The 27,839-nt window shown below is 43.7% G+C and overlaps 3 protein-coding genes, 1 long non-coding RNA gene and 1 other non-coding gene across 8 annotated transcripts; 4 read left to right on the forward strand and 1 right to left on the reverse strand.

Annotated features, from left to right (window-relative positions):
• Positions 1-27: 27 nt before the first annotated feature.
• grinaa (glutamate receptor, ionotropic, N-methyl D-aspartate-associated protein 1a (glutamate binding)) lies at positions 28-8,611 on the forward strand. The gene is made up of 7 exons (XM_086136684.1): positions 28-432; positions 4,293-4,634; positions 4,712-4,827; positions 5,030-5,230; positions 5,317-5,445; positions 6,416-6,559; positions 6,642-8,611. Exons 2-7 carry the CDS (start codon positions 4,319-4,321, stop codon positions 6,789-6,791), a joined length of 1,056 nt encoding a protein of 351 aa, XP_085992810.1. The 5' UTR covers positions 28-432; positions 4,293-4,318; the 3' UTR covers positions 6,792-8,611.
• A 1,160-nt stretch (positions 8,612-9,771) lies between these two features.
• LOC147191097 (uncharacterized) lies at positions 9,772-14,077 on the forward strand. Its single transcript, XM_086137474.1, has 9 exons — positions 9,772-9,784; positions 9,851-9,913; positions 11,238-11,312; positions 11,858-11,905; positions 11,985-12,039; positions 12,401-12,490; positions 12,576-12,639; positions 13,072-13,114; positions 13,208-14,077. Exons 1-8 carry the CDS (start codon positions 9,772-9,774, stop codon positions 13,093-13,095), a joined length of 432 nt encoding a protein of 143 aa, XP_085993600.1. The 3' UTR covers positions 13,096-13,114; positions 13,208-14,077.
• On the forward strand, positions 10,538-10,667 carry LOC147191098 (U8 small nucleolar RNA). The gene has a single exon (XR_015103849.1). It is a non-coding gene; the product is annotated as a U8 small nucleolar RNA (small nucleolar RNA).
• Positions 13,543-26,052, reverse strand: sack1hb (scaffolding CK1 anchoring protein Hb). Of its 4 annotated transcripts, none has more exons than XM_086136427.1 (9): positions 25,814-26,051; positions 21,312-21,408; positions 20,992-21,171; positions 20,577-20,909; positions 19,377-19,541; positions 19,166-19,290; positions 18,538-19,080; positions 16,234-18,451; positions 13,543-15,111 (listed from the first exon to the last, which is right to left on the reverse strand). In XM_086136427.1, exons 3-9 carry the CDS (start codon positions 21,112-21,114, stop codon positions 15,091-15,093), a joined length of 3,528 nt encoding a protein of 1,175 aa, XP_085992553.1. In that variant the 5' UTR covers positions 21,115-21,171; positions 21,312-21,408; positions 25,814-26,051; the 3' UTR covers positions 13,543-15,090. The 4 variants fall into 4 exon arrangements, with proteins under 4 accessions (XP_085992553.1, XP_085992551.1, XP_085992555.1 ...); XM_086136425.1 differs by having other exon boundaries at positions 25,810-26,051; XM_086136429.1 differs by lacking the exon at positions 21,312-21,408 and having other exon boundaries at positions 25,814-26,052.
• On the forward strand, positions 26,013-27,750 carry LOC147191100 (uncharacterized). The gene is made up of 3 exons (XR_015103683.1): positions 26,013-26,168; positions 27,329-27,375; positions 27,615-27,750. It is a non-coding gene; the product is annotated as an uncharacterized LOC147191100 (long non-coding RNA).
• The last annotated feature ends 89 nt before the right edge of the window (positions 27,751-27,839 follow it).

The following is a 27,839-nucleotide window of genomic DNA, read 5'->3' on the forward strand; positions in this document are numbered from 1 at the left end:
ACAGATACATGCAAAAAATACGTGTTTTTTTTAAACCAACATTTGCTCATTTAACCCATTTAAAAAAAAAAAGTATTAAAAAACAGGACATCAGCTTGTGCTGGAATAACAAATCACATAACCGAGAACGTTCCACCTAAAAAGTGAAAATTCGGAAAAGGGTTAAACGACCAGTCATCTGATAAAGGCAGCATGTTTTGTCATGTGCTATGATTAAAAACAACCCAAAATAAAATAAACACGTGACCAACAACGTCACAATGGCGTACGCTACGTTGCACGTCGCGAGGTGACGTAATCGCCTGACCCACTTGACGACGGAGGTGCTGCCGCCGCATCAATCAGCGACGAGGAGACATTAACGGAATTAAAAATAAATACCGCACAGTCTCCAACGAACGTTCCAGGAGGACAAAAGAGGAGAAATAGACGGTCAGTTGCTCTATTTGGCAGCGAGCTGTTCACATTTTGAGCCGTTGTTCTGCGCTCTCTGTTTTGCGGGTGACAGCCAGCTAGCTTCGCAAGTATCACCCGGGCTTGTTGGGCTTTAGCGTCACCCAAACAAAAATAAGCGACGTCAACGTAAAGTCTTGTGGCTTTTGAAAATGTTACATTTTAATGCTCAAGAAAGTCCACCGAGTTCGAGATAAAATAACGGAAAATGTCAATAATCAGGGCGAACTAAGGGTGTTCGTCAACTCGGCTAACAGTTCATCGCCATCCATGACCACTTAGTAGTTGACATCTACTTCCACACACCGTTTATGTTAAATTTTCACTGTACATCGTTGCTTGGATCCCTGTCGCATTCATCTGCACCGGCGAGGCCCTGATGTTGGAAGAGCGCCTGCTCCTGGTGCTCCATGTTTGGATATTTATGTGGCGCAGAACGCCACCTAGAGTCTTATATGCTCTTTACTTCCACTTTTACCTTTCAAACTGTTTTATTTTAATCCGTTTGCATCGAAATTCACTTCAACGTTGTTTCCCCCCGCCAAAAATAAATAAAATACCAACGTAAGATGGTGAAGATTGTCAGTGTACAATTTAGGCCACTGTGGTGAAGGTGTTTTGGTCAAATGATTGACCATGGCTGGAAATAATTCACTAGTCTATCATATTTCAAGACTTGGGACTTTTGTTAAATCCTGATGTTTTTTATGCAATATGTATAAGATTTATTTCCAGTAACCCCATGTCGTGGAAATGTACATTCTAAGAAATTGATTGTCCTTAACACTCCAAACCAAATTTTGTGATGCTTACAATGTGGAAGAAATGACTTTGATCACATGATGCGTACTTTAGTTGGTTGAGAACCATTTTACGATTGCTTTCACTGTGCTACTACTGAATGATGGGTTGTGGGTTACCAAATGGTCTTTGTTGAGAAAAAAGAAATGTTCTGACTGCAAACGTATCCACCGGTCACAAGGCCAGGCATCAGCGCTTCGAACATCACCGTCAGGGATGCTGCTGATGCGGCACATCTGCCTAACAGCAGCTTGACACACTGCAGCATTAGTTATCCTCATTTTGTGTTACTACTTGCTGTGTTTATGTCATTAAAATGGCAGCCTGACCCCCCCCCCCCTTTTTTTTTTAAACGTCGTGTCATGCATGTAATATGATGTGAGGCATTCGTCAGGGCATATGTTGGACGAATTGTGTTTCAACCTCTCCCCCAGTTTAGCTCAATTCTAGCCCGCACCCACCACGGTGGAGCTTCTCCGCTAAGAGGATTGGAAATGTTTGCGTTGGCCGGAAAAAAAACTGCACCCCCCCCAAAAAAAAAAAAAATACCAAGTATCGCTCCCCATAAATCATTGTGGTCTAACAGTTTTGGGCGTTGGATATTTGAGATGATCACACATTTTGTCACATGGCTTGGTTTCATCTGCTGGTTCCGCACTGATGTGTAAACAAAATGTCTCTTCTGCCTCCATGCACAACCGTGTTATCTAATTGTTGCTATCTAGTATATCCTGCTACCATGTTTTGTCCCGATGATCACAAGGACCCACACGTGAATTTGTTGAGAAACAAGTAGCATTGTCATGAGCCAAACATGTGACCAGAAATCATGTCAATTATAGCTGATCAGTAGGGGCTGATTTTTAAAAAAATTTTTTTAGTGCAAACGTAATCCTGAGCTACAAAGATCTTAACCAAACAGCTTTGTTTTATTTTGTAATTACAATCTAATTTAACAGTATTTTAATAGTGCTGGGCACGGTGATCATCTGGTGAGCACGTCGGCCTCACAGTGCAGAGGTGCGCAGTTAGATTCCGACTCCCGCCTTCCCGTGTGGAGTTTGCATGTTCTCCCCATGCCTGCGTGGGTTTTCTCTGGGTACTCGCGTTTCCTCCCACATTCCAAAACACGCATGGCAGGTTGATTGTGCACCTGGATCCCCTTAGATAAGTTTGTTTTTGTGACTTGAAGTGACATCACACTTTGGGTTTGACGCTCGTCGGGATCTCACTTTAGGAAAACGATTACTTTGTCAAATTATGAAACAAATTATTTATTCATGCTTTATTTCATGTACTTTGTTTAACTCATTCGACCGCAGCCATTTTCACTGGAGCAACCCCCTCAATCCCAGCGTTTAACTGGATTTTGATCTTGCAAGGCCCACAGAATATTTGGTTCTAATGCTATATAAACGTGGAGCCTACCAAAATAAAGTTTGGACTCTCTTCTTTCAGCAGAAAAAAAAATTCCATCTTTTTCCATTCTTCAGCAATCGGCATTACAAAATGGCTAAGTTCGATGGAAATGGCAATTCCTGGGCAAAAACCGGAGAAAAAGAGCTTTTTTTAAAAGCATGCAATTCAAGTACGTGAGGCACCACTGCCACCTACTGGTCGCTTTTTTACATGATTTACAATGCAAACGGCTTATTCTCATTCACAGATTGCATCAGACCCTCCTCCTCTCTATGACGCGAAAAAAAGACTTAGATGTACAAGTACGTCCTTGGTAGGCGGGACTCATTTTAAAAAGACGTACAAGTACGTCTTGTGGAATGACAGAGTTAACAACGTGACACAAAAAAAATTCATTAGGATTGTCTAAAATGACTTCCCAGTTCAGTCCATTTCAATAGGGAACATGGATGTGGAAATTGAGTTCCAACCTTGTTCAGAGAACCAATTGAAGGTAACACTGTATATCTTATAGGGGTGTTCACACGGCACACATTTGCTCCGGCGCTGCACCGATGTATTTTGTTGCGATATATTTTGCACCGCAGCAAATTGTGTGGAGCGTTCACACGTACAAAGCCGCTGAGCGTGTCTGCACCGGCACAGCGTCGGCGCAGCCCCACTTGCGTTCACACGGCAGTTTCTGCAGCGGAGCAAAACGACAGAAAACAAATGAGCTGTCGTGTTGGTTCTTTTTAAAACGTATACACAACTCAAGCGACTACTGGACAGGCACGTCCTTCTCCTTCTCGGTCTCCGTGCCTTCTGCTCGAGAGTGACCGCCCCCGAAAACGTAAATCAACGATGACTTCAATGACACTCAGAAAAGCAAACACGTAATGCGCCAACCAGAAAATCAAGAGAGGAAATCACAAAATAAATTATATGGGGAGCGGGGGGTTGTGAACACACAACAAATGAACAAACTACACAAACAACTCCGAGACAGTCCAGTCTTCTACAAAAGGAAAGATGTTACCAGCCAAGTCTTGTGTCGTTATTAAACAAACACATGGCGGAAGTCCGACAGAGCACGAAAGCAACGCATTCTCGCCTTACGTAAACTCTTCACAAGCATTTGCTCTGGAGCAAATTTAACCCAGTTGCGTTCACACGTGCAAATTTACATCGGTGCTGCTTCGCAAACGAGCATTTGCTCCGGAGCAAATTTTTAAACCACCTCCCTGTGGTGGATCAAATTTGGTACGGTGTAAGCCTTTTTCCGGGGCTACGCCGGAGCTAATTTGCACGTGTGAACGCTCTACCGGGGCAGCCCCGGCGTAGCACCGGACCAAATCTTGCCGTGTGAACACCCCTTTTAACAGCCGTGTTCCTTGGCCCTACTTAGTGAAATGTGGGAATCAAACTTGCGTTGATCAGATTATAGGAGCGACTCTCCTATGTCAGGTTCGAACTGGACAGCACCGGCTGGGTAACAATGTAAAATTAAATCAATAAAAATTGAGCAAGCATGCCCTCCTCCCTTGCTGTTTTCTGCCCGACGCTTTGGCTGTCTCCCCGGACTGCAGTTATCAATTTCAAATTGCTGATCAATTTCTCTGTGCCGTCCTTTTTCATAGCTTGTTCCTGAACTCTCCGCCACAACATGTCCCAGGACAAGAGTGGCTACCCCATTATGGGGGAGTCCAACCCACTCCACAACAACATCTACGGACCCCCGCAGCAGCAGGGCTTTGGCGTGCTGCCGCCCAACTACGGCGAAGGCCCCGGAGGCCCGTACCCACCAGCCGCCGGCTACGGCCAGCCTGGCTTCCCCCAGGCTGGCTTCGGCCCGGCTCCCTACCCGCAGATGTCTTACCCCCAGATGCCCTACCCGCAGGGGCCTTATGCTCAAGGCCCCTACCCTGAGGGACCCTACCAGCAAGGACCCGGGCAGCCGGGGTTTCCCGGGGACCCCTCTGGTGAGTGAACAAGCCGAAGAAAGAAAGAATATTTGGGCTTTTGGATATCCTCCTATTGATGAGGTTTGTTTTCCTAGCACCTGGTGGCAGCCCCGGTTACCATGGCGACGTGCCTCCGACTTACTACGACAACGAGGAGTTCACCAACTCGGGCTTCGAGGACAAGAGCATCCGACAGGCCTTCATCAGAAAAGTAATTTGCTGAGTCAGCAAACTTATGTTCCCAAAACACTCAATCTTTTGAAAATCGTCTTACAACATATCCAAAACATTTTCATCAGCCTTGTCACTTCAACGTATTTCCTGGACACCAGTTACTGTTTTGCTATTATCCAAGGATTTTGCGCAATTTTGTCCAGGCTCACCTTCTTCTCCTCCTCTTCCTCCTCCTGCAGGTCTTCATGGTCCTCACCGTGCAGCTGCTGGCCACCTTCTCCTTCGTGGCCGTGTTCACCTTTGTGGATGACGCCAAGGTGTTCGTGCGTCGCAACCCGTGGACATGCTACGTCTCCTACGCGGTCTTCCTGGTGTCCCTCATCGTGCTCAGCTGCTGCGGGGACTTCCACCGCAAGCACCCCTGGAATTTGGTGGCACTGGTAAAGAGGAATAGAAAAAAAAACAAAAGGCAAAGGACGGTGCCAAATGTTGACTATTTTTTTTCCCCCTCCCCACTGTCTCGTAGTCCATTCTGACCCTGAGCCTGTCCTATATGGTGGGCATGATCGCCAGCTTCTACGACACCGACACCGTCATCATGGCCGTGGGGATCACCGCTGTGGTTTGCTTCACCGTGGTCCTCTTCTCACTACAGGTCCCCACAACACAAATTCTGTTGGTCATAATGTGTGGTGTGACTTGGCGGAGGGGAATATCACACACTCACCGGACACAGTATTAGCTACACATGCAAATTTCCCCATGGGAAATACTGGAATTAATTATGTTCCATAAAGCATTGGTGTGTCGTACAACTTTCATCGCTTCAACTCAAACTAAAATACAGTTAAGTTGACACGGCTTTGAAGATCACATTCTGGAGGGGGACCATGAAAGGCATAAGTCACATCGTGGCGTTTCATAAGCGCCGCTGGATCGGAAAATCTCTGTTCAATTCATTTCTGTATGTCATCATTTATTAACAGGGTTGCTCACATTGTAATCTAACAGTCTTAATTTGCTGTTCTGATCGCAAGCAGTGATGTCATCACCGAAAAATCAAACAAAAAGACCATGTTAAACTGAATTCAGAGATTTGTTTCAAAACACGTTATACATTGCACTTTGGCATGAGTTTCCCCTACAGTACTATATAATAACTTGAGCGCTTTGGAGTGCCTCGATGTTGGCCCTGAGTGTGTGCACGTCACGGTGAGCGGCCGGAAGCGGGGACGGGGAGAGGGAGAGAGAGACACACACAGACAGACACACACACACACACACACACACATAGATATAAATAGAATCCGCATGTAGACCAGGACTTTGCGCCACTTTAGAACGCCTCATAGTTACGCCGTGGAAAGGCCCCACGGTGACGCAGTGAGACAGAAAGTGTTCCAGCCACCAGAGGCTTTCAAATGTCTTTGATTCTCGGTCACCTGAGATCTCGTCAGATTTTCTGAGGTCACGCGTATTCCCGGAACTTGTGTTGTAACCATTTTTTGGCCATTTAACTTTGGAGGTTCCACCCTATAACTACACAAGAAAAGCCAAATATTTCGAACAATTTACCCCCGGCTCCATTTGTGGTTTTGAAATCTCCATTTTGTCTGGTTCTTCAGAGCAAGTACGACTTCACTTCCTGTCGAGGCGTGCTGTTCGTGTGCGTCATCGTCCTCTTCCTCTTCAGCATCCTCTGCATGTTCATCCGCCACAAGATCCTGCACCTCGTCTACGCCTCGCTGGGCGCCCTCTTGTTCACCTGTGTGAGTTTCAGGGCGATGGCGGGTGCGGGGGGACGGACGTTTTGGCTACCTGAATTTGTCAACGTGTCTTTTTCTGTCTCAGTTCTTGGCTGTGGACACCCAGCTTCTCCTGGGCAACAAGAAGCTGTCTCTGAGTCCCGAGGAGTACATCTTCGCCGCCCTCAATCTCTACACAGACATCATCAACATTTTCCTCTACATCCTGGCTATTGTGGGACGCTCCCGCGATTGAGCAAAAAAAAAAAGAAAAAAAAGAGGAGAATATGGGCCTGGGGTGAGAGCAGGAAGCCTTCCTTTTTTTGTTCTCTTTTTCCCCTCCCATCCTGACATCTGCTGTTTAATTTATTGAACGTTTTTCGCCAGTATCGCCCAAGTGGCCCCTCACACTTTTAACGCTACCCGCAGCGCCACTAACACAAAACGGTCGTCCGCCGGCAACATCGCCCCACCTTTGGATGTCAGTTTTGGCTCAGCACAAGACGCATCTTTATGTGCGTGTTTGTCTCGGGACAACTGGAAATATCTCCTCCTATTGTAACTGCATGGCAACGGCGCAAAAACACCCTACGCCCATTTCTATAGGTACAAGTGAATAGCTCTTGCTTATTAGTTCGGCTGTAAATAGTTACGTGTACCGCTATACGAGAATGCCACGCTACGCTCATTTGGGGATGTGTTGCTTTTAGGCAGAGGTGTCCAAAACTGAAGGAATGCATGGGGCATTTTGATATTTTTCTTGCCTTTTGTTTATTGAAGTTGCTAAAAGCAATCAAATGTGGAAACAAACAACGTGTCCTAATAGGATCTTAACATACACTGCCCCCAAAAAATTCTGCTTCGGTTCATTCCTTGATGGCAAACTCACGGTCTGTTACAGGAAGGGAAATTGCAACTAAAATGGGAAACACTCCAATAAATGAAGGTGTATCAAAGACAATCATTTATACTTTGCCCTAAAATACAAATATAAAATATTGAATAATTTATCAATTCATCACATCTTACTTTTTTTTTTCATTTTTAGGAAAGTGCAACATCAATAGCTTTTCTCCTGTTATAAAATCAACGACACAGAAAAGTGCAACAGCTACTGCATTACTAAGCCGTAACAACGCAGCGTCCTTTCAAATGACAAAATGAAAATTAACAAGTTTGATGTACCGTTCAAAAAGCATGTCGCTTGCCAGATGCTAAGCTGGAAAAATCGACACCACTCGCCAGGACTGGAGTTTTTGAAATGTTTTCATCATTTTCCCCATAAAATTCGCCAATTTGGTAAGGCTGCTTCTTTTGTATGTTCCGCTTGTGTTTATCAGTTTTATTTTCACCTTTTATTGCTGGCCTTCAACTAATAAAAAGTCAAAACGGCCCCCCCAAGCCAGACTTAGGACACCCATGTTATGACCTTTCCAGCGTTGTAGCTCAACATTTAAAATATGCCAGAATGATGTACAACAAGCAGGCCTTTTTCATACTTATTTTTTCCCCTTTCTCTTCCTGATTGGTCGTTGTTGTGGAGTGAACGTTTTTCTTTTCGGTGTTGTATTTTCCATGTTCCCATTAATATGAAATATTGGTAATGCTGCTCCACATTATTTATTTTTTTTGGGTAGGGGGTGACCACAAAGTATCTGAACACTGGATTTACACATGCAACAGAGATAAATGCATGATAACTTATTTATTGAGCTTCATGTAGATGAAAGTTGAGTGACTAACTCTGAACTGGAAATGTATCAACACTGGTTACGAAGTGACACTGAAGGTACTACTGCAGTCTCCCGCAGTGTTTTTAATTATTTACAAATTACTGTAATTTTATTTGTCATCCCATGCATGCCCTATCGCATGTGCATTGTCAGCACATCGTGCAGTTTGTATTTGGGAGGATTTGTTGTTTGGCAAAGATGTTTGTGTCTCACGCAACATGTAGATGAACATAGAAGTGTTTTGGTGTGTATAGGCCAGGTACTCGTTTGCATTCAATTTGAGTGGAAATGCATTCCTCCTCACGCTGTCAGCTTTACATTAAAATATACCATGTGGAACATGTATCGGAATCTTGTCATTTTCTCTAGCGCTTGTCTTCAGCAAGGTGGGGGTGTGCTGGAGCCTATGCTTGTTGTCTCTGGAAGAAGACAACTTGTCAAAAAATAATTCTGTACTACCCTGCATGCTGACACACAAGGTACAACAATACACAAAAGCTAGTTGTTAAACCAACACAACAGAAAAGTAAAATACATGACCACTGTGTAAAAGACGTGTAAATTTGGTTGCAGGAAATGGGGTACAACCTGGACTGGTTGCCAGTCAATCGCGGGACAAACAAACATTTGTATTCGGGCCTATGAGCAATTTTAATGAAGATAACATGCAAACCCCACATAGGAAGGCCTGAGATTCTAAACCCAGAACCAGGCAACTGTGAAGACAGATGGGCTAATCACTTTTAATGATATTAAATTCGAATTAACAACCTTTAACACTAACCTGTGAATTTCAAAAAAATCCACTTTAACATTAACCTGTCAATTTAAAAATTCAAATTTACACTAAACTGTCGGATAAATAAATAAATAAAATTTGCAGCGAAATGAATATTTCCTTATATAAGTACATCATATGTCCGCCATATTGCCGTATTCGTGGCTACCCGGCCTTTTTTGGCGCCTAATTGCTCGAAAACTTCAGTGGACTAAGTGGCCAACATCACACCAGATTGTTAAACGAGGAGTTTCCATCAAAAACTTAAATGGGCGATTCGGCAGGTGGGTAGACTTTACCACTTCGAGAGAACAAAAAGTACGAGGTAGTAGTCGCCGGTATTAATATCACGTTAGCTTGGTTAGCTTCAACAATACAAGTAATAAGCTTCTAATGTGTACCATTTGTGCGTTCTATTAGTGAAACGCATTATTTTTGTGCTGCTGTAATTAATATTTTACGGATGGCTAAGCTCACACGGCTAACGTTCGCACATTCTACTATAATTGGTTAAGATGAAGCTATAATGTCTTCATTGTGTGGCATATGTGAGGCTTCATTAGCTAATATCAATAATATACCTATAAATTAATGAGTATGGGTTGTATTCACTGATAGTGATTGACTATTTAAAACAATATTTGTTGACATTTTCTTATATTGTCTTGTAACAGGGTTCAACATTGAAGATATTATTAGAGCCAAAGCAGGCAAGCTTGTCTAAGATGTGTTCAAATAGTAAATGTATTGATTTGACACGCAGATATAACATGTCTTAAATTATCAATTCTATTTAACCACTAGGTGGAGGTACACAGGAGCCCAAAATTGAAGAGCTGAAGAGCAAACTCGAGAGCCTGCAACAAGGTGTCATAGCTTTTATTTGTTAACACGTGGTTTTAAAATAAATTTCTTGTTGGGTCGTTAATCATATCATAAATTGATGTGCTCATGGTGTGTATTGCTCGTATTTTTCACAAGTTCTATTTTGGAATTTTCCATTCTTTTACTTCGTTGGTGGCGGAAGTGCTCCCTTGAACACAACTTCGACAAGCTGCGTCATTTCCGTTCCCGTTTTTTTTTCATGTCACCTTGTTTTGGCGTCTTTCTTTGTTAACACAGAATGCCCGACCCAATGTGTGCCAGCTGTGTGTATTATTATTTTATTTCGCGCCGGAATATGAAGTTAATGTGAAAGTATGCCAATGGAAAGTACGATTTGTTTCGTTTTTTATTACGCGCCAATAAGGACGCGTACCTGTCATGACGTCATTGGGTAGTTTTTCATATCGTGTACGTTGAACATTCGAAATGGCCTCAGTAATTGAATTCTCGTCGTGAACTGACTTCGTCCACGTCATGTTGAACGCGGGAGCATCAAGAGTTTCTTTTTTATTTTTTTCAAGAGAGGTGGTTAACATTGCAAGTTGAAACCGTGACTTATTTGGCTTGTGCCCGAAGTCAAATCCACGATTTGCCCGTCGTACTGTATTGTCAGTGAGGTACATCCTTACCTGTTACTCCAAAATGGAGTATCAGAACATGATGAATGGAGATAATGAGCCATGATTAATGTCTCTCTCTTGTTTGGTCTGCACATCCATACAGGAGCCATTCTGATCATTTTATTTGTCAAGGACACTTTGATATTCTCGTCTTTCATTTCAAACTGCTTCAGACAACAAAGCGTGTGACGGAAAAGTGGTTAGGACTGCACGAGTGTCCGTGTTTTATGTTATGTGTTGTGTTTATTATTTTACTTTGTTTACTGTTAAGCGCTTTGTTACAGCTGCCGCTGTTGTGAAAGCGCTATATAAATCAGCATGTATTGTATTGTTTTAAGATAATAGATACGCATTAGAAATAAGTTAAACCGTGTTAATAGAATTCGGGAAGTCTTAGTGACTCTCATGGCAACACACCTCGCAAAGCATCAAGTGTTTGTCATTGGTGCTTATGCGTGCGTGACGGTAGAGTTTTGTCATTCAGCTCTCTTTATTTAGAAGAGCATCAAGTTGTGGAACAATTGTTCCATCTTTGAAAAGTTAGACGTGCATTCAGAGGTTTACAGACGTCAAATCAAATTCACTTGGAATGCTGATAGCGTATTTTAGGTGCCATCCTGGTATTTCACTGGGAAAGTCTGGTATCCCGAATATTTCCTCACTTGTGTTTGATGTTGTTCTTTAAGGCAAAAAAGTCCTGGAGGAGGAAATAATGGAGAGAAAATCACTCAGTGAGTGTCTCCAGAAGGAGCTGGCCACATGTAAGGAGCGAATATATTGTCACCACGTATGTGGAGCCTCCAAAGCAAAACTTCTCTCAAAATGTTACTATTTGGTGTTCAGGAAAAATACTCTTCCAAAAGTAAGAGAAATTTGAATGCAGATCGAGATCCGCCTCGAAAGTCATACAAACCCTTCGATCTCCTGAAATGGAGGTGATTATTATTATTAATGTTTTGGGTTTTTTTGCTGTGCCACAGACGAAAGAATTACTAGTGACAAGAAAGTTTAATGTTAATACCTGACCCAGAAATTGAGTTATAACTACGGTAAATTAAACGCCACAGGGCTTTATTAATTAGCCAGCAATGGTTACAAAATGCCATCAGGGGACATGAAAGCACAGTCAAACACCTCCATTTTCCCTCGCCATATTTTCAACAATTACTCACATTCGTTGAAGAAAGTTTCTAATGTGGACTGCTTGGAGGTTCCACTGAACAATGTACTGCATCTGTTGCTTGCAGCATTTGCTATGAGATCATGTCCTAGAGTACATAAAAAAAAGTCCCTGTTGTTGTTTCAGTGCAAACAGAGGCCTTCCAACTGGAGAGGACCCATCAAGAAACAAAAGGTACTCCAAATTCATGTTCACTTCCGGAAGCTGTCACTCAATCAGTCACTCAATCAACGGAACATCTCCTTTGCTCAAGAATTGTCGCAGAAGTTGCAGCTCCAGTGCGAGGAATCCGAGCGCGAGTTTGTCAGGTGATCTTTCACGCTCAAACCGGAGGCGCAACATACCGAAAAGTCCTTAAGACATTTTTTTTTTCGAGGAGGAGTGATTTGTTATTTTCACACTAGGTGGTAGTAATTTACCGAGGCCTTCTCTAAGTTGTCTTCCTTCTGTTGAAAATAAGGCTTCTTTTCCTATTTGACATACTTCATATTGCTTAGCTTTAATATTGAACATTTCTAAATTGTGCATATACAAGTACTTGAAGCTTTAGAGGGCCTGCGCAGCCGTCAAATCAAAAAATTAAACAACCAAGTGAATCTTTTGCCATATTCAGCGGAAGGTGCATGCATCGTATCCTTTAATTTTTCCACTTCCCGACATCCATTTTAGGCTGGCCGAGCAGAACAAGAAGAGCGACGAACTCCTGGCACAGCACCGCTATGAAATCCAGGAGTTGAAGCTCAAGCGGCGCAAGCTACGGTGCATATTAACTAGAAGTCGTAGCCCCTATGAACTGTTGTTGTTGTACATCTATGGTCATTTTTAAAAAGTCTTCAAACTACAGGCTGAAATTTGAGGATCAGCTCCATCAACTCATTAAGCAGCACAACCAACTGTACGCCGTCATTGTAAGTGGGCACGTTTCCTTGCATCTTTTCATATTGTTAATAACCTAAACCAGGGGTGTCAAACTCATTTTTGTCGTGGGCCACTTTGGAGTTACGTTTTCCCTCGGCGTGCCCTTACGACAGTGAAACCGAATAAATGTTTAATCACCTCTTCGCATAACTTGTACACAACACATGGATTATGAGTTTTGAAATCACTCAAGTCAACTATTTGTTAAATTAGGTTTAAAGTTCATTATTATGTCTTTTTTGGCGAAGTTTCTCTTCAACTCTTACCTGGCTGACGGTTTCGGCTGTCACTTTAGCCTTCGTCGGAGCTGTCACTGCTTCCTTGTGACATGTCTGAAAAACATGATGTGACGGGCCAGATCTGGCCCCCGGGCCTTGACTTTGACACCTGTGACTTAAACAATCTTCTCATTGGATTTCCAGAAAGATTCTCAGCCAAAAACATAACGCAGAGCATTGACTCGAGGTAAATAACCTTCAGCACGTCCTTTTTTTCCTGGCGTGCTTCCTTGCATTTTCCCTTTCCGAACCATTAACTCTTGTTCCGTTGCTTTTGCAGAATGTGAGACGTCCGCTCACCTGACGCCATACGCCGCAAAGACTTCCAAGTGTACTTTAATGGAAAAGAAAAGCGTGGTTTCCTCCCTTTTCCTATGTTGACCCGAGGTAACAGTCAAAATGTTCCCCTGCTAAAACTGTTGGATTTTTTTTCCTCTTCAATTTGTGTTTTAATGCTTCAAACCTGTTTCACGTGTGACATGTTCAATTCTTGTTCAGCCAAATACGTCGTCACTTATGGAATTGCAAAAGTGCACAGACAAGCATTTTTGGCTTTGGAAGAGGTTTAATTCAAATATTTGGAGCATACTTAAAATGCAATTTCATCATACTAAATGACCACATATTCAAATTTTATTTAAGAAAATATGAATACAAGGTTCTTTGAGACTACAGTATGACAAGTATTGGTTAATGAAAAACAGCCAGCCAATTAATGCTTTTGAATATGTACAAACTCGCATATAAAACAGTGCAAAAAATAAAATAAAATTTAGACCAGCCTAAATCTTTGGCTTCATCACACTATCCAAGAGAGGTGTGGATGACATTTAAAATGAATTAAATGAGTCCCGTCAGCAAAATCTTTTTCACTCCAAAGCTGGGAACATGGAATTTCTCCACTTCAAGTTGAAGCTGTAAACATATTTATGTACATTAAATAAGTTCAAAGCCAAAGACGATTACACTTCGTTTAGCTCCGTTGCGTCGACCTGTTGTTGCGAGTCCTGCAAATTGACTACACGCTGGAAATTACACATCAGCGAACCCTCCTTTCACGGCGCGGCTTGAAAATTGCCTTCTTTCAAATTTGAACGACATGTATAATTTGAATACAAAAGGAAATTCACATTAAAATGTCTGATGCTGGCCTAACCGTCTTCTTTTTATTATGTGTCTTAATATTAGGGATTCATTTGCATTACTTTGTATTTGGACACAACAGACTGTCTCATGTAGCGGTCGGAAAACTGCTGCTCAACACGGGTCACATTTGATTTTTAAAACAGACAAATGGACATTTTCATTCATGAATGAGGTTAAGAAAAAATTGTTAATGCTAATTTTATGTGTATATGTATTTTTTATCCAACTAATATTTATAATAAGACAGTGATAAAATTTCAAATAAAAATATGACAGGACTTTTGACAATGTAAATGCTCTGAGGGCCAACTTAAAAAAAAAAAACCCAGTGTGTGTCATATGCGAGCCATGCTTTGCCTACCCCGTTCTCTTATATATACACTTTCTTTCCTTGCAAATATTATACACTTATTCCCACTTTATTACATGTACATCACATCTTATTGCACACCAATTAAAGACACAAACATATGAAACATGGATTAGTGTGTGAGATCTGCAAGTAACATAACAGGAGGGTTTTAACTGTTTTTTTTTTTTTTTTACTGTTAACATTTGTGTTTTACGTGTATTTTGGCACACTAAGAGACACATTCCCGGTGGAAAAACAAATCAAAAAGCAAAGCACATATTTTTGTCGTTGTCGAATGGCATCTATCTGTATTTTCGTTCGTTTAATGTGTTCTTCTGGCTTCCCCTTTCAGTCAACAAGCCTGCACCAAGCCAATCTTTTCTTTTGCACATTTTCCACTTCCAGTCACCTTATAAGGTAAAAGTTGTATCAGTGTTTTACAGACGGGCACATTCTGCACCCATTGATTTTTTTTTTCTTTGTTGCATTTTTCCATGTTGTAGTTTCAAGTTTTCTTCCGGGTTAAAACAAAAACAAAACAAATCCAGCAGGAGAGGTCGCCGTGTTGGAGCAAACTTTCAGAATGTTGTTGGCACATTTATGGCTTTGCTCATCGCGCTTTAGTCGATTCCCACATCGCCATCACCCGGACAACTTTTTCTCCATTATCCAAGGGTATTCCCCATCTGTTAAAAGACCAACAACGCGATTATTTGGTGATGTCACTTTAATCAGTTGGTAACAAATCGAAAAGACATAATTGAAGTGACTGAAATAAAAAGTTGATTTAGAAATGAAACCAGAACGTATTGTCTCTAAACGGAAAAAGGGTATGAAGATCAAGAAGATCTTATTTTTGGAATACTGTTCCGAACCTAATTTCTACATTTTATATCGAAAGATGGACACATACTGTTTGAAAATAATCCTGTTTCAAGGCCTGTTCTGAGATTTTTTTTATTTAAATCAGGGCGAATCCAACCATCCATTTTCTACCGCTTATTGGGAATCGCTCATGGTCGTTTGGGCAACAGCTTTAGCAGGGCAGCCCAGACTTCCCTCTCCTCAGCCACTTCTTCCAGCTCTTTCCAGGGGATGCCAAAGCATTCCCTGGCTAGCCGGGAGACATGGTCTCTCCAGTATGTCCTAGGTCGTCCCCGGGGCCTCCTGCCGGTGGGACGTGCCCGGAACAGCTCACCAGGGAGATGCCCAGGAGGCAACCTAATCAGATGCCCGAGCCACCTCATCTGGCTCCTCTCGACGTGGAGGAGAAGCGGCTTAATTTTGCTTGGGCAAACTCCCAAACTCCCACGCACCCTCGAGAGCTGGTCCAGTGTTCCACGGCCGGGACGAAAACCACACTGCTCCTCCTGAATCTTAGACTCAACTTCCCCACTCCATCACCCCTGAATAGACCTCGGGGCCAATTTCAAGTCTTAATGTACATCAAAAACATAGATTGAGGGTCACAAACAAAGTTGACTAGATTATTGAACATTCTAACCATGATAGGTTGTAAACGAAGGAACCCCTGTCTTCTACTTGTTACTTTTGATGTTCACACAGAATGATTTGGATTATAAAACATCGCCCAAAGCATCAATCGTACAGCATATTCCTAAAATAATACCTAAAACTTTTTTTGAATTCAGTTCTCTAAAAATAATTGAAACACTTGATAGTTGGACTGAAGCATGAAAATGTTCAAAACAGGCTCAATTCTAAAGACTATAGTGAATTGAAGTTTTACTTTGAAATTTAGCCCCAAGTCCAACATCGCTAACTTTTTGAACGTAGCATTAAACTACCTCAAAGCGGCTGTAGACTTTCTTCTCCTTCCTCAGGCTCTCTATCCTCTTTAGCAGTCCCTCCCTCTCCTGTACAACAACTTGAGGTCGCAGCAAGCGGTTCTTCTTGGCGGCAAAGTCGTTGCCCTTTGCGTCGCGGTCTCCGTCCTCGTCCCGTTCGTGTCGGTTCTTCTGACTGTTTGCTGAGATCTGCTCCAGGATGACCTTGGTGTCGTCGCGGAGGTTGCTGCTAAACAGGACCGAGCTCCCGGAGGGCTGGTACCGTGATGAACCTGACATGCCAGCTGATGTCTTGTGGTTGGTGGTGGTCTGATCAACGGCGGCGGTTCCCGTGTCCTTACTTTGCTTTTTATTGTAATCTTCCACCATTTCTTTCACGGTGCTCATGCTGCCGCGATCTTCTCCTGAAGACTTCTTCTCCTTATCTTTGGGACCCAATAATCCCTTTAGCCTCTGAGTCTGTTTCTTCAGGAAGTCAAGCGTTTTGCCGTCGCCCTTTCCATCACCAATCGTGTTGATGGATGTGTTGGATCCCGTAACTTTGTCCTTAGAGTCGTCGTGCAATGCAGTGGAGGAACTATGAGAGCGACTCTTCTTCAGCTCGCTCTTCTCGGAGTCTGTGGCATCCATCAGGATCTCTTCGCCACAGGAGACCCGACGAGGATTGAGTCCCTTAAGCTTAAGCGGGTCCCGTTTAAAGATCTTGGGGGATTGAAGTGGCTTCAACGTCTTAAATATGTCTTTCTTTTGACCGTCGGATGAGTTCTCGTCCTTGTGGGCTTCGGGGGGCTTCACGCTGCTTACAAAAGGTTTGGGAGAGAGTAGAGACGCTTTGGAGGATGTGAGCGAAGATCGCCGAGTGAGTTCCATCCCTTTTGCTGAGGAATCGGGTTTCTTTGTCTCGGATTCTCCCGAACTTTTAAGAGAACTGACTGAAGTATTTGTGGGGGAATTTGTGTCAGAGTAGTCTGACTTCTTCTCTGCAGGCTCCGTGAGTTTTAGCGATGCTTCAGTCTCTATTTTCGATGCTTTTCGCTTAGCGGCTACTTCTTTGAAATACTTAAGTCGACTGGCAGGGTCATTGATGTTCAGAGATGATGATGTGACCGTGTCGGAGGTCTCAATAGTTGGATTTGACTCGGTGTCCTGTGGAGGTTTCTGGTATTCAGCTTTTCCTTCTGCGATGTCTGTCAGTCCTTTCTCGTTTTCCTTTGCATCCTCATTTTTCTTTTCGTCCTCATTACTTTGTTCGTCAGCTATCTTTTTCCACTCGAAAGGTTCCCGAGACAACGATCGCCTCTTCTCTAGGATCTGGGCTACAATAGAGGATTTGCCGTCGTCCTCCGTGCCGGATTTCACGCCGGCACTCCCGCTGTGAATTTCTGCTTTGGAAGATGAGAATATGAGCGAGGAGCGCAGACGTGAGCTACGCTGAAGGAGCGGGTTTACCCGTGAGCGGAAGGAGTCATGTTTGGAAAGGAAGAGTTCTGGGGGCTCTTTGAATTCTTTATCCCTGCTGTCATCCTTTGCATAACCCCATTCTTTCTCCAGTTCCTTCTCACTTCTATCCATCGAAACTGAAGAAAGCAGGTCCTTGGTGGTTAAATCCTTGGTGCTGCCATCGAGGTTGATCGGCTTCCCAAAGCGTGGTTTTTGGATATCCACTCTGGACTTCGAGGCGACATTTGTTGGGTCATTTTGTCCGAAACGGCTGGTTGAACTTTCACCCGGCTCCTGAGCAGGGGAAGGATCGTCAAATGCGTCAGGGCCTGCGGGTTGGTTCAGACCCGCTTCTTCCTCGTATGTGCTCAGATAAGAGTGAATCCGCCAGTTCCGCAATCCATGTCGGACGCTTGCATCCTGACCGTGTTCCTGCTCTGAATACTTTGGAAATGACTTCTTGTCTGGTGGGTGAGGGTGTGTGGGTGAGCTCTGGCAAGCATACGTCTGACCAATGGTTGGCCTCTTCTGGGCAGAGCTTCCGCCGTATCTTCCAGCCACCGGAGGCGCATGAATCCCATCGGGCCCAGTTAAATCCTCAGAGGAAAGATGTGCATAGCCTCTTGGGTAGTTTCCGGTGCTGAACTCTAGGTCTGAGCGAAATGAGCTTGTGTCTGAATACTGGTCGATGGCTAGATGTGGAGGACGATGTCTGTCATAGTGTCCCTGGCCAGAACCTGGTCCTGGACCTTCACTGTAGAAATTGTGTCTCGGTTCCCTGTTAAAAATGCAGAGATTCAATGAGATTTCTCTACGGCTATGAATGTTATTGCCAAAAATATTGGGATTGAAAAGGTTGTATACCTGTGGAAGTCTGTCTCATCCAGATTGTTCATGACTCTGTGCTTCATAAAGTGCCTGGAGGTCATGTAATTGTCCTGTGTTCCTTCTGCGTAGCTGTGCCTCTTGAAGCCGCTCAACTCCATCTGCCGGGACACGATGGAGCGTCCCTGCTCCAAGTAGGACTGCTGTGGACGGAAGTGCTGCTGGGAATACTTCCCGATCATAATTCCTGCCCCGTGCTCAATGGTGTGACGGAAGGGGTCGTTTCTCCGGAAAGGAAGTGCCAGGTTGCGTTCCTGATCTCCGTGGGAGAAGCTCGAGGTTATCTCGGCTTGCCTTCGGAAGCCCAAAGGATTCAGTAAGGACTGGGTCCTCTTTAATCCCAACTGTCTACTGAAGTAACCGCCGCCGTCTGGGACTGTAAGCGCTCCATCCGACGGGTCGATGATGAGTGGCTCTGACTGAGCGTAGAGGATGCGAAACTCTTCGTCGAAGGTGGCCACAAGTTCTCCAAGAAAAAGGTGAGCGATGCAGCGATGTATTTTCTCATATGACCACATGAAGCTAGAAGAAAATACAAAGGAAATGATCTGAATAATATGATTCCTGGAGAGAAATCAAACAAGCAATCACAAGAAACAGAACTCACCTGTAATTACCGCTGAGTACGGCTCTGCAGTCAGCCAGTAGGAAACGATCTTTCATTTGCCCCTTGAACGACTTCCCTGTTCGCGATTGATACGTTATTCCCGCCACAGTCCTGACACGCATCATCTGTAAAATGAAAATACACCTTTAATGTCTCAGCTTTCATGGGAGGCCCACCGTGCCGGATGATAGACACCCGACAAAGCGATTACCTGAATTAAGTCCAAGTTGACCTTGCAGTTGATCACCATGGAGACAAAGTTATGGGCTTCCTGCTCATCCAGAAGAATATAAACAGGAATGTGGCGCGCCGTCGCGTCCAAGAGGTCGGCGAAAATGTCCACGTCTGTAAACGTGTCCATCACCACTGCAATAACCTGAAAAATATGGAGAAAGATTTCGCTTGTTATACAAATCAAACAGTTTGACTTGTTTGTTTGAGATGGCAGTATATAGATGGCAGTGCCACCCCAATCCTGTAGAAGACGGTAATGTGCGTTACCTACAATATGTTGCATGCTTTCTCACTACACTGTACTGTACTGTACTGCACGCCGCATTGAATACATCAGTCATGACAAGAGACACAAGCACGGTCTCCCATAATTACTTCTCAGTCTGTTGGAGAGATTTTACCCCGAGAGAAGACAGACCGGCAAGAAAACGGATTGTGGCAGCAAAGTAGACACTGTAGTCAAATATTGTGTGACGTAGTTCGGCTACATCTATTTAATATCTCAAGGAGCTGCCAATTAAAACTCATTCAGCACCAGCCAATTCTGGACCAAGTCTGAAAAGACGTTTAAAAACGCCTTTGGGAATGAATGAGTTAAGAGCTGTGCTTAGTTAAAAGTTCTTTCCAGAGAATCCAAAACATCCTCAGTCTCGAACCTGGAAAATCATGAAAAAAGCAAAGTGCATCGATCGCACGAAACACCGGATGCAACTAGCATGCGGCATAAACTCCAGACATAAGCCGCCAGTGCGAGCAGGTCTAACTAGTCATGAGTACTGACATCTGGCATGTGCATCTCGTCTTAATTACCCCTTCTTTAGCCCTCACCAGAGCCTGGCAGCCAGACATTCGTCGGAAAGGGCGTAGCAGCAAAGTTGGCAGTGGCAGATAAAGGGTGCAATTATTCTCACGGGGAGATTGCCCGACACAAACATCCACAAATCAGCAATGCTCTGGCTTGTTCAGTAGAAATGCGGTAAAGAGAACAGAAAGATGCGAGTTGTTTGTTGATTGATGACGTGTGGTTCCACACTTGCTGTCACACGGTCTCCTAAATTGAGTGCAGACTGACACACCGATTGGTAATTTATGTGGGAAGCCTTAAGGTACTGTTCAGGTGCCATGGTTCTCCCCGGAGGACCTCATTAAACAAACCCGGATCGGCACGTCCTCTTACCTGCCGTGCATTCTTGATGAGTCTTCTCGCCTGCTCCTTGATGCTTGGCATGCTTGGCTCTGACGGGTTCACCAGAGTGGTGACCTCCGTGGGCCCGATGAAGCTGTTCTGGGTCATCGGCCATCCTAGGTCCAGGCCCGGAGCGGCCAGGTCGGACTGCATGGGCCAATAGGTGTCGGAAGAGCCCTCCACATTTTGGCCTGCCTCCGGGTACCGAAGGTCAGGAATGCTGTGGCCGTGAGTGGGCTCCTGGATCGTAGATTTGATGTGCTCAATTTCAGTTTGTGCCAAGAAGCTGACCACGTCTGCGCTCTGGAGAAACTCATGGTAGCCCTGGTGGGACAGAAAGCACGCAATCAACGCACTGGTTCTGACACAAACAGAGTGTCTGGATGCTTTTTTTTTTCTCTCATACCGGTAAATCATTTTCTATCAGTGCATCAATGGCAAGTCTGTATTCTTCCTTGTAGTGCGGTGGCAGATAGTTTGGGTCCAGGGGGTTATCACCAATGGATGAACTCTGAGACCGGTGAGCCATGGTTGGAGATATGAGTGGGAGTCAAAGTCAAGGTCGTTGATGGGCAATGCAATAACTCTACGACACAAAAGCAGGAGGAAAAGGTACCACGTTAATGTTGAGTATTTTGAAAACCACAGAGTGGGAAGTGGTGAGCAAAAAGTGGAAAGGTTTGCAGCGGGAAAGGTATGCAGAGGTGTATGGACAGGTTCTCTCACTCGGATCCCTGCTGAGTCAACCCGTCATGGCTGGAGGCCACTCAAGACACCAAGTCCAGCATGATGAATACCTTGCTAAATAGACACAGTCATCGGGCTGCAAAAAACAGAAACAAATCATTTGTTTTAGCTAACACAAAACTCCGGTTTTTAGCAGGTCATTTCATCCAGCCCTCAATAGTTGAATTCAGCTTTACGAAGCAAACTCGTCACTCCATTTACAGATCTTTTTTTTCCCCGTTGCAACTAATTGAAATTTCATTTTAATTTCATCTGTTCCACAGCTGCCTAAAAACTAGCATTCCCCCCCCCTTCCATTTTAAACAAGAAAAATGGCCCCGATTTGCATAAAGGCATCAGAAAACCTCATAAAAGAGTACGTAAAGTAATAAACTCATTTTATAAAATGTCGTTACTACTGGCCGTAGACGGCCGGGGATAGGTTCCAGCACGCCCATGAGGACAAGCCGTTCAGATACAAGCTGGATTCTACACATAATCGTGTGCTGGATGTGTGCCTTTAAGCAAAAAAGAAAAAAACACCAAGTGAGGGCTTGTAACTGTCTAAAGACTTAAATTTGGGCACTTGTAAATTAAAATATTCGGATTTGGCACAGCAGACATGAAACCTCACTTTGTCAAGCAAGACCCCTCCATATCAAAACAAGTCACCTACCCATTAACTTATAATTGTCTGAATAATAACGAACCCTAACTCAAGTTAATACATCCGCCTGGAAACACATTTTTTTTCCAGATGATGTGTATCTTAATGAAAATTAATTTTTATGTGAGGGGATGAAACAGGAAGCCCTTTCCTCAAAACTCACCCAATAGCGCCCTGTCACCAGTTTCCCCAATCAACATGAAAATTTGTCCGACATGCCTGTCAGAGCTTAGCCACATAAAAGAATCTTAAGGACCCGTTCCTGAAAAGGAAAAGGAAGTTGGCCATTTTTGGTTTAAAGCAGCCAATTTATAGCGAATTCCAGGAGTCAAACTTTGCCAAACTCCTACTTGGGGAATTGGTCTTGGTCTCAGATTGTATTCTAAGTGCAGCACAGGGTTTTTTTTTTCATTTCATTTGGCCCTACCAGCTGCGTACGAGATGTCTCATCTGGTGGCAGCGGCACTGTGACTTTACGAGCTCCTCGAGAGAGCTCACTCAGCATTTGGAGACTTTAAACTCGCAGCTCTGTCTCGCGTTTCGGAGAATTCCAACTCATGAGGATGCCGCAAAGTCAGTTTTGTCTTTGTTTTAAGTCCGAACCGAGACCATTAAAAAAACCAAAACACTATCCTGTTTAGCAACTTGTTGCAGCTCACGCTTTTTGACTGTGTGGATACGTCTCCATGGAAACGTCCAGTCTGTCATACTATGTCAGGAGGCTGATTGTTAGTGTGTGCACAAATGATCCTTGTTATTTAGGAGGCCGAGTGTTTTTGTTCAAACTTAAAGTGCAAGTGACCGTTCCACAATGTTGCTGTGATAGCAAGGCGGACCTAAGGGAGGCCAGGGAGAGAGCTAACTTTACTAGTAGACCTCGTGAGTCACCAGGTAGCTCATTATTTGTGAGCCCGGCGAGTCATCTGGGAGCAAAATGGCCGACTTCCTGTTTTCTTCCTCTCATTCCTAACTTTTGGAACTGAGCATTTGTGGTCTGCCCCGCTCTTCCAAAGTTTTACAGCGGCCCCGTGGAAGTATGTTGGGCATACATGCTATTTCGCATGGAATCATTTCACAACCCCCGACATTTGATTGTTGAATAGAGCGAGCTGCCTCGGGCTTGAGTCGTTCTGCTGAATCATTACATTTGAAATGTGTGATGAAATTCACACGTGTTAAGAAATAATAACAGGGAACGGAGCCCGGAAGATTCCGAGTCAAACTTTACTGCGGAAAGAAGAAGCGCTACTGGGCGGGTTCGCTCCAAGCCAACCCTCCCGCCTGTCTTCGTCGTTGGGATAGTCAAAACGTAGCCCGGTTGCGTTTGACAGCAACATTAAACTGTCGAAGGTGAGGCAGCGCCGGGGATCGTACGCTGTGAATATAACTCAAGACTGCTGCCTCATCTAAAAGTTGTTTGGCACGTTTACATGCCAACGACAATTTAGGTTGATCTTCAGTCCACAGTGTTGTCAAAACAGTCCTGTAGTTTAGAGTAAACATTAGGGTAAATGTTCGGATTAGGATTAGGGTAAAATTTGGATTGAGGGGGAATGACAATGATTCCACTATTCCATCACGCGTGTTCTTCGTTTTCACCATCCTCCCCATTTTCGAAAAAATAAAGAAATAAAATACCGCAATTCTCATGTAGTGTTGTGTCAGTAGGTGGCAAATTGACAGTAGAGAAATGAGATGCGCATGCTCATTAACGTCTTAATCCAAAACCACCTTTTGTCTACCCTTTATCGACATAGGTGAATACAGTGGACATTAAGCGTCACCCAGTTCTTTGGTTTGATACTTGCTGTGCGCATGTCCTTTTGTTTTCACCGCTACACAAATTTGACGGAGGAAATATCATTTTTATAAAGACTGGAAAATTCATGCCGGGGCAAGCGTTGACAATGTTACTTGACCTACATCGTCTATTGACTACCCTCGGTTGAAATTTGTATCTGTTTCAGATTTACCTTGACATAATCGCATGTGTTTCGTTTTCAGCGTTTTTCACTTTTCGTTGGGTTAAAAAAAAAAAAAAAAAAGCCCCCATATTGAGCCGTGTTTTCAAATGCTTTCATGTCAAGGCTCCAAACTGTCGCGGCCATTTAACACTTCTGTTTTTGTTATCAGTGTCAGGCCTTCAAGCTCGGCCAGGTTTCCAAGCCCGATGTTGAGGTGAGCTCATTCTTGACATTCCTCCATTGACACTGACATGAAATGCATTTCAAGACAAAATGGTGGCCCACAGCAAAAATTAAATTTCCATCTCCACCTGTGAATTAGTAACCTGGCAGCCATATTCCCATATCGCAAATTTATCTGTCGTCTCTTATCCCACCTCGCCCGCTCGCATCCATCAAGCATACTTGGCGTTCATTGATTGAGATAATTCGGCTCAGCGAAGAATACCTGAGAACAGGTTGGGAGGGACGAGCCAGTTCACGTGTTGTGCTGTCAACGCTTTTCAGCAGCGGCTGCTGTTAACGTGTTCGGACAGATGAACGCAAACAACGCACGCCGTGTCTCTCTGCGTATCGTCACACCCCGGCGGAACTGTTGAGTGCCGCACAAAAGGGAGGACTCAAGGTCGAGTTCCGTGTGTGGAAACGACGGGTCCAGGGATTTGTGTTGTTTACAGGCACAAAACCCCACCGAAGAAGCTTGAACTCTCTGTACAAAATTACAGTGGTGGCTTGAACTACGACTGCCCCAACTTTTTCATTTTCAACTTTCTCAATTTTTTTGAGTTACAAGCTGGCACTTTTTTTTGAGCCAACCACAATTTGAGCTGCGATTGAGTTCATTTTAGCTACACTGCTGTTGGCCTCGCATGCAGCAAAGTATAGCATAGATAGATAGATAGATAGATAAACCTTTTTATATTACAACTTTATTCTCATAACCCTACAATTTTATTTCCAGAGTGTTCTTACTTTTTTTTCATACAATTACAGTATGTTCCTCGTAGTTGCTGGAACTTTTAACTTGAGATGCGTAGGAATTTTTCCTTGCCACGTTTTCTACGTTGTTGGTTTCACTGAAAATGATTAGTGTCAAATTTCCTATGCTGCCCCATGTGGCTTCTTGGCGGTACTGCAACATTTTATACCTGTCCGCCAGCTTTCGAAGGCTCTACTATGTAACACAGAGCATGAATGGAACTTTTCCACGATCTCCCAGAACGGAATGAAACCACTTCAGCCCGTGGCTACCCCAACAAAGACCACATCTATAAAAAGATGTGGTCTTTGTAGTAAGAAGAAATTCTTACCACAATACCGACTTTCCCCCCCTTGTAATTACAAACAGTGGACCACTGTTTTCCGAAGTGAGTGACTCACAGGGAAAACGCGGCAACGAGATTTTTTTAAATAGCTGCAAACTAAATTCGATGTGAGCAATAATGACAGTAAAGGTACCAAAGTCCACGGGCGGGGAACGTCTCGAAACTGGAGACCGGTCGGCTTCGTGGGGCGCACCTTTTTCAACTATGCCGTCTCTTTCGAATTAGTTTTTAGGGTATATCCATGTGCAGTATCTACCTGGTGGATGTCATCCACATTTTAGCTTGTTGTTTTCAACTGGAACTGCATTCACACATACGCACGGTGAAATAGAATAGAGAAAAATGTGGGGGGGAAATGCAATGCCGAAGCAGAAGTGCAGGAAAAACGGGATAGGACACATGAAATGGAACAGAAGAGAACACCCTAAACAGTTTAATGTGTAATAAAACGACAGAATAGGGGAGAGAATCGAATGGAATGTGGAGCATGAACACAACAGTAAAAGTCAAGTCAGGAAGTAAATTGAATAGAGCCACTGTACCGACTTGATCTTTTGTCCAACTTCTTTTCGCCTTCCATTTACTGTACCTCCAAACTTGCACGGCGTCTTGTCTATGTGTCCGCAATTGAACTTGTAAACAAAAAGCAAAGATTTATGAAATAATCCCTCGAAGCGAGGCTCCCAGCCCGGTTCGAGTTTTGTGCGTGTGTCCGTCCAAGTGCACCCTCGGGGCCGCCGCCACTACGGCGAATGAGGAAGGAACGACCTGAACGCCCCGAGAGAGGCTCCGCGCTCCCCCGCTCACCGGCCGAGAGGCTCCGCCCAGAGACGTCGCTGGCCCGGCGCAGACACTCGGAGGCTCCAGCTAGAAGCTCCGCCCCGACTGGGGCTTGTGTGCGGTGCAGTTTTTTCCTTCTTTTAAAAATAAATGTTCACTCTTTAAAGTGAAAACGTCATTCTTTGCAGTGTTTAAAATACAGTAATCCCTCGTTTATCACGGTTAATGGGGACCAAAACCACCCGCGATAAACGAAAATCCGCGAAGTAGTGACCAATAAACATACAGGTTAATTTTTTTTAAGTCCGCAAACGGTCCGCGAGAATCTGCAAAACAACAGCGAGTCACATAGAGCAACATATACAGTATTGTACTCCATAAATATGAATATGCTTGAAAAAATCTGTAATGCACTGAAGCGCGATAAACGAACCGCGAAATAGCAAGGGATCACTGTATCTTAATTACTGAATTTAGAGGGGGGGGGGATGGTTCGTAATAAAAACATTTTTTAGATGTTGAATTTTGACTTCCCTCCAGGAAAAAAATAGGATTCTGGTTCATTTGTTCAGTCTAAAGATACTTTTTCGGGTGATTCCCTTTTAAAAAAATTTAGCTACATTATATGTTCATGATTATGCATACGGTGGTAAAGAACTGCCAATTCATCACCATAATCTGATCTTTGATAGTGTGTTGCCTGCATGTGTTTGCTGGTCACAAATAGACCTTGAGGGCTGTTTTATATCTGTCAGTCCACAAATGCTTGGTTCCTTAGCTATAGAGTGACTGCATTGTTATTACTTGTTAATAGGTGAGTGATAAATGCATCACAGGACAACAGAACAGTGACTCACTTTACGACCCATATCACACGTTGGGTTATTTTAACAATGTTTTATTTACTCACTGCAGGCCTGCTTTAGTTTTATCCTCCCTCTGGAATATTTTAATCAATTTCATTTGAAAATATATATATTTTAGCGAAACACTAAATATATATATATTATATTTTATATATGAATATATTTTACACCTGAATATTTTTTTCCCAAATATATTTGATTGAATTGTTGTAATTTTCCAGAAGAATAATTTAAACATTTCATAAAAGATTTTTCTGCCAAATGACTTGTATTAGAAATAAAGGACACAATTCTCCAAAATATTTTCATAAATTTTTGTTTTCCAATTCCATCGTTATGTAATATATTGATGTCATGATCTGGAAAAACTCATTTTTAACATGTTTCCTCCCGTTGTCTTTCTGTCCGGATGTAGGACTGATTAAGTGAACAAAGCCAGCCGAAGCATGAGTGCGCAACCAGGTAAGCTCGTTCCCAGCTCTTTTTATATGGCCTTCATCCTGAACACACCTTGTTCCATGCGCACTCCGACAGCAACACACACACACACACACACACACACACAGGCCACTATTTCCCAAGGGTGCGGCGCTTGTATTGAATCTGTGTTCACTCGCCATGTTTTGAAACTCTCCTCCTGTCTTTTTGCGCTGTTACTCATGCAAATGTGCGAATCCTCCATGTGATGACTCTGCCTTCAGCACGATTGCATGAAAACTTCAAGTGGGAGTGACAAAGGAGGCCGACAAAGACGCTCCTGACGGCAAACAGGTACATACACAAACGGCGGGGCAGAGGGCGCGGCCGCTAGCAGGAATGCGCTGGAGGCATCTCGCCACACCCTCCCGAGATCTCCCCCCCCCCCCCACTCCTCACCACCACCTCCTGCCATGTTGCATTGGCTGAGTCACCTGCTCAACCAGTAT

Source organism: Hippocampus guttulatus, chromosome 18, assembly GCF_054856545.1.
Source record: "Hippocampus guttulatus isolate MCC_2025c chromosome 18, RoL_Hgut_1.0, whole genome shotgun sequence".
Classification (NCBI taxonomy): domain Eukaryota; kingdom Metazoa; phylum Chordata; class Actinopteri; order Syngnathiformes; family Syngnathidae; genus Hippocampus; species Hippocampus guttulatus.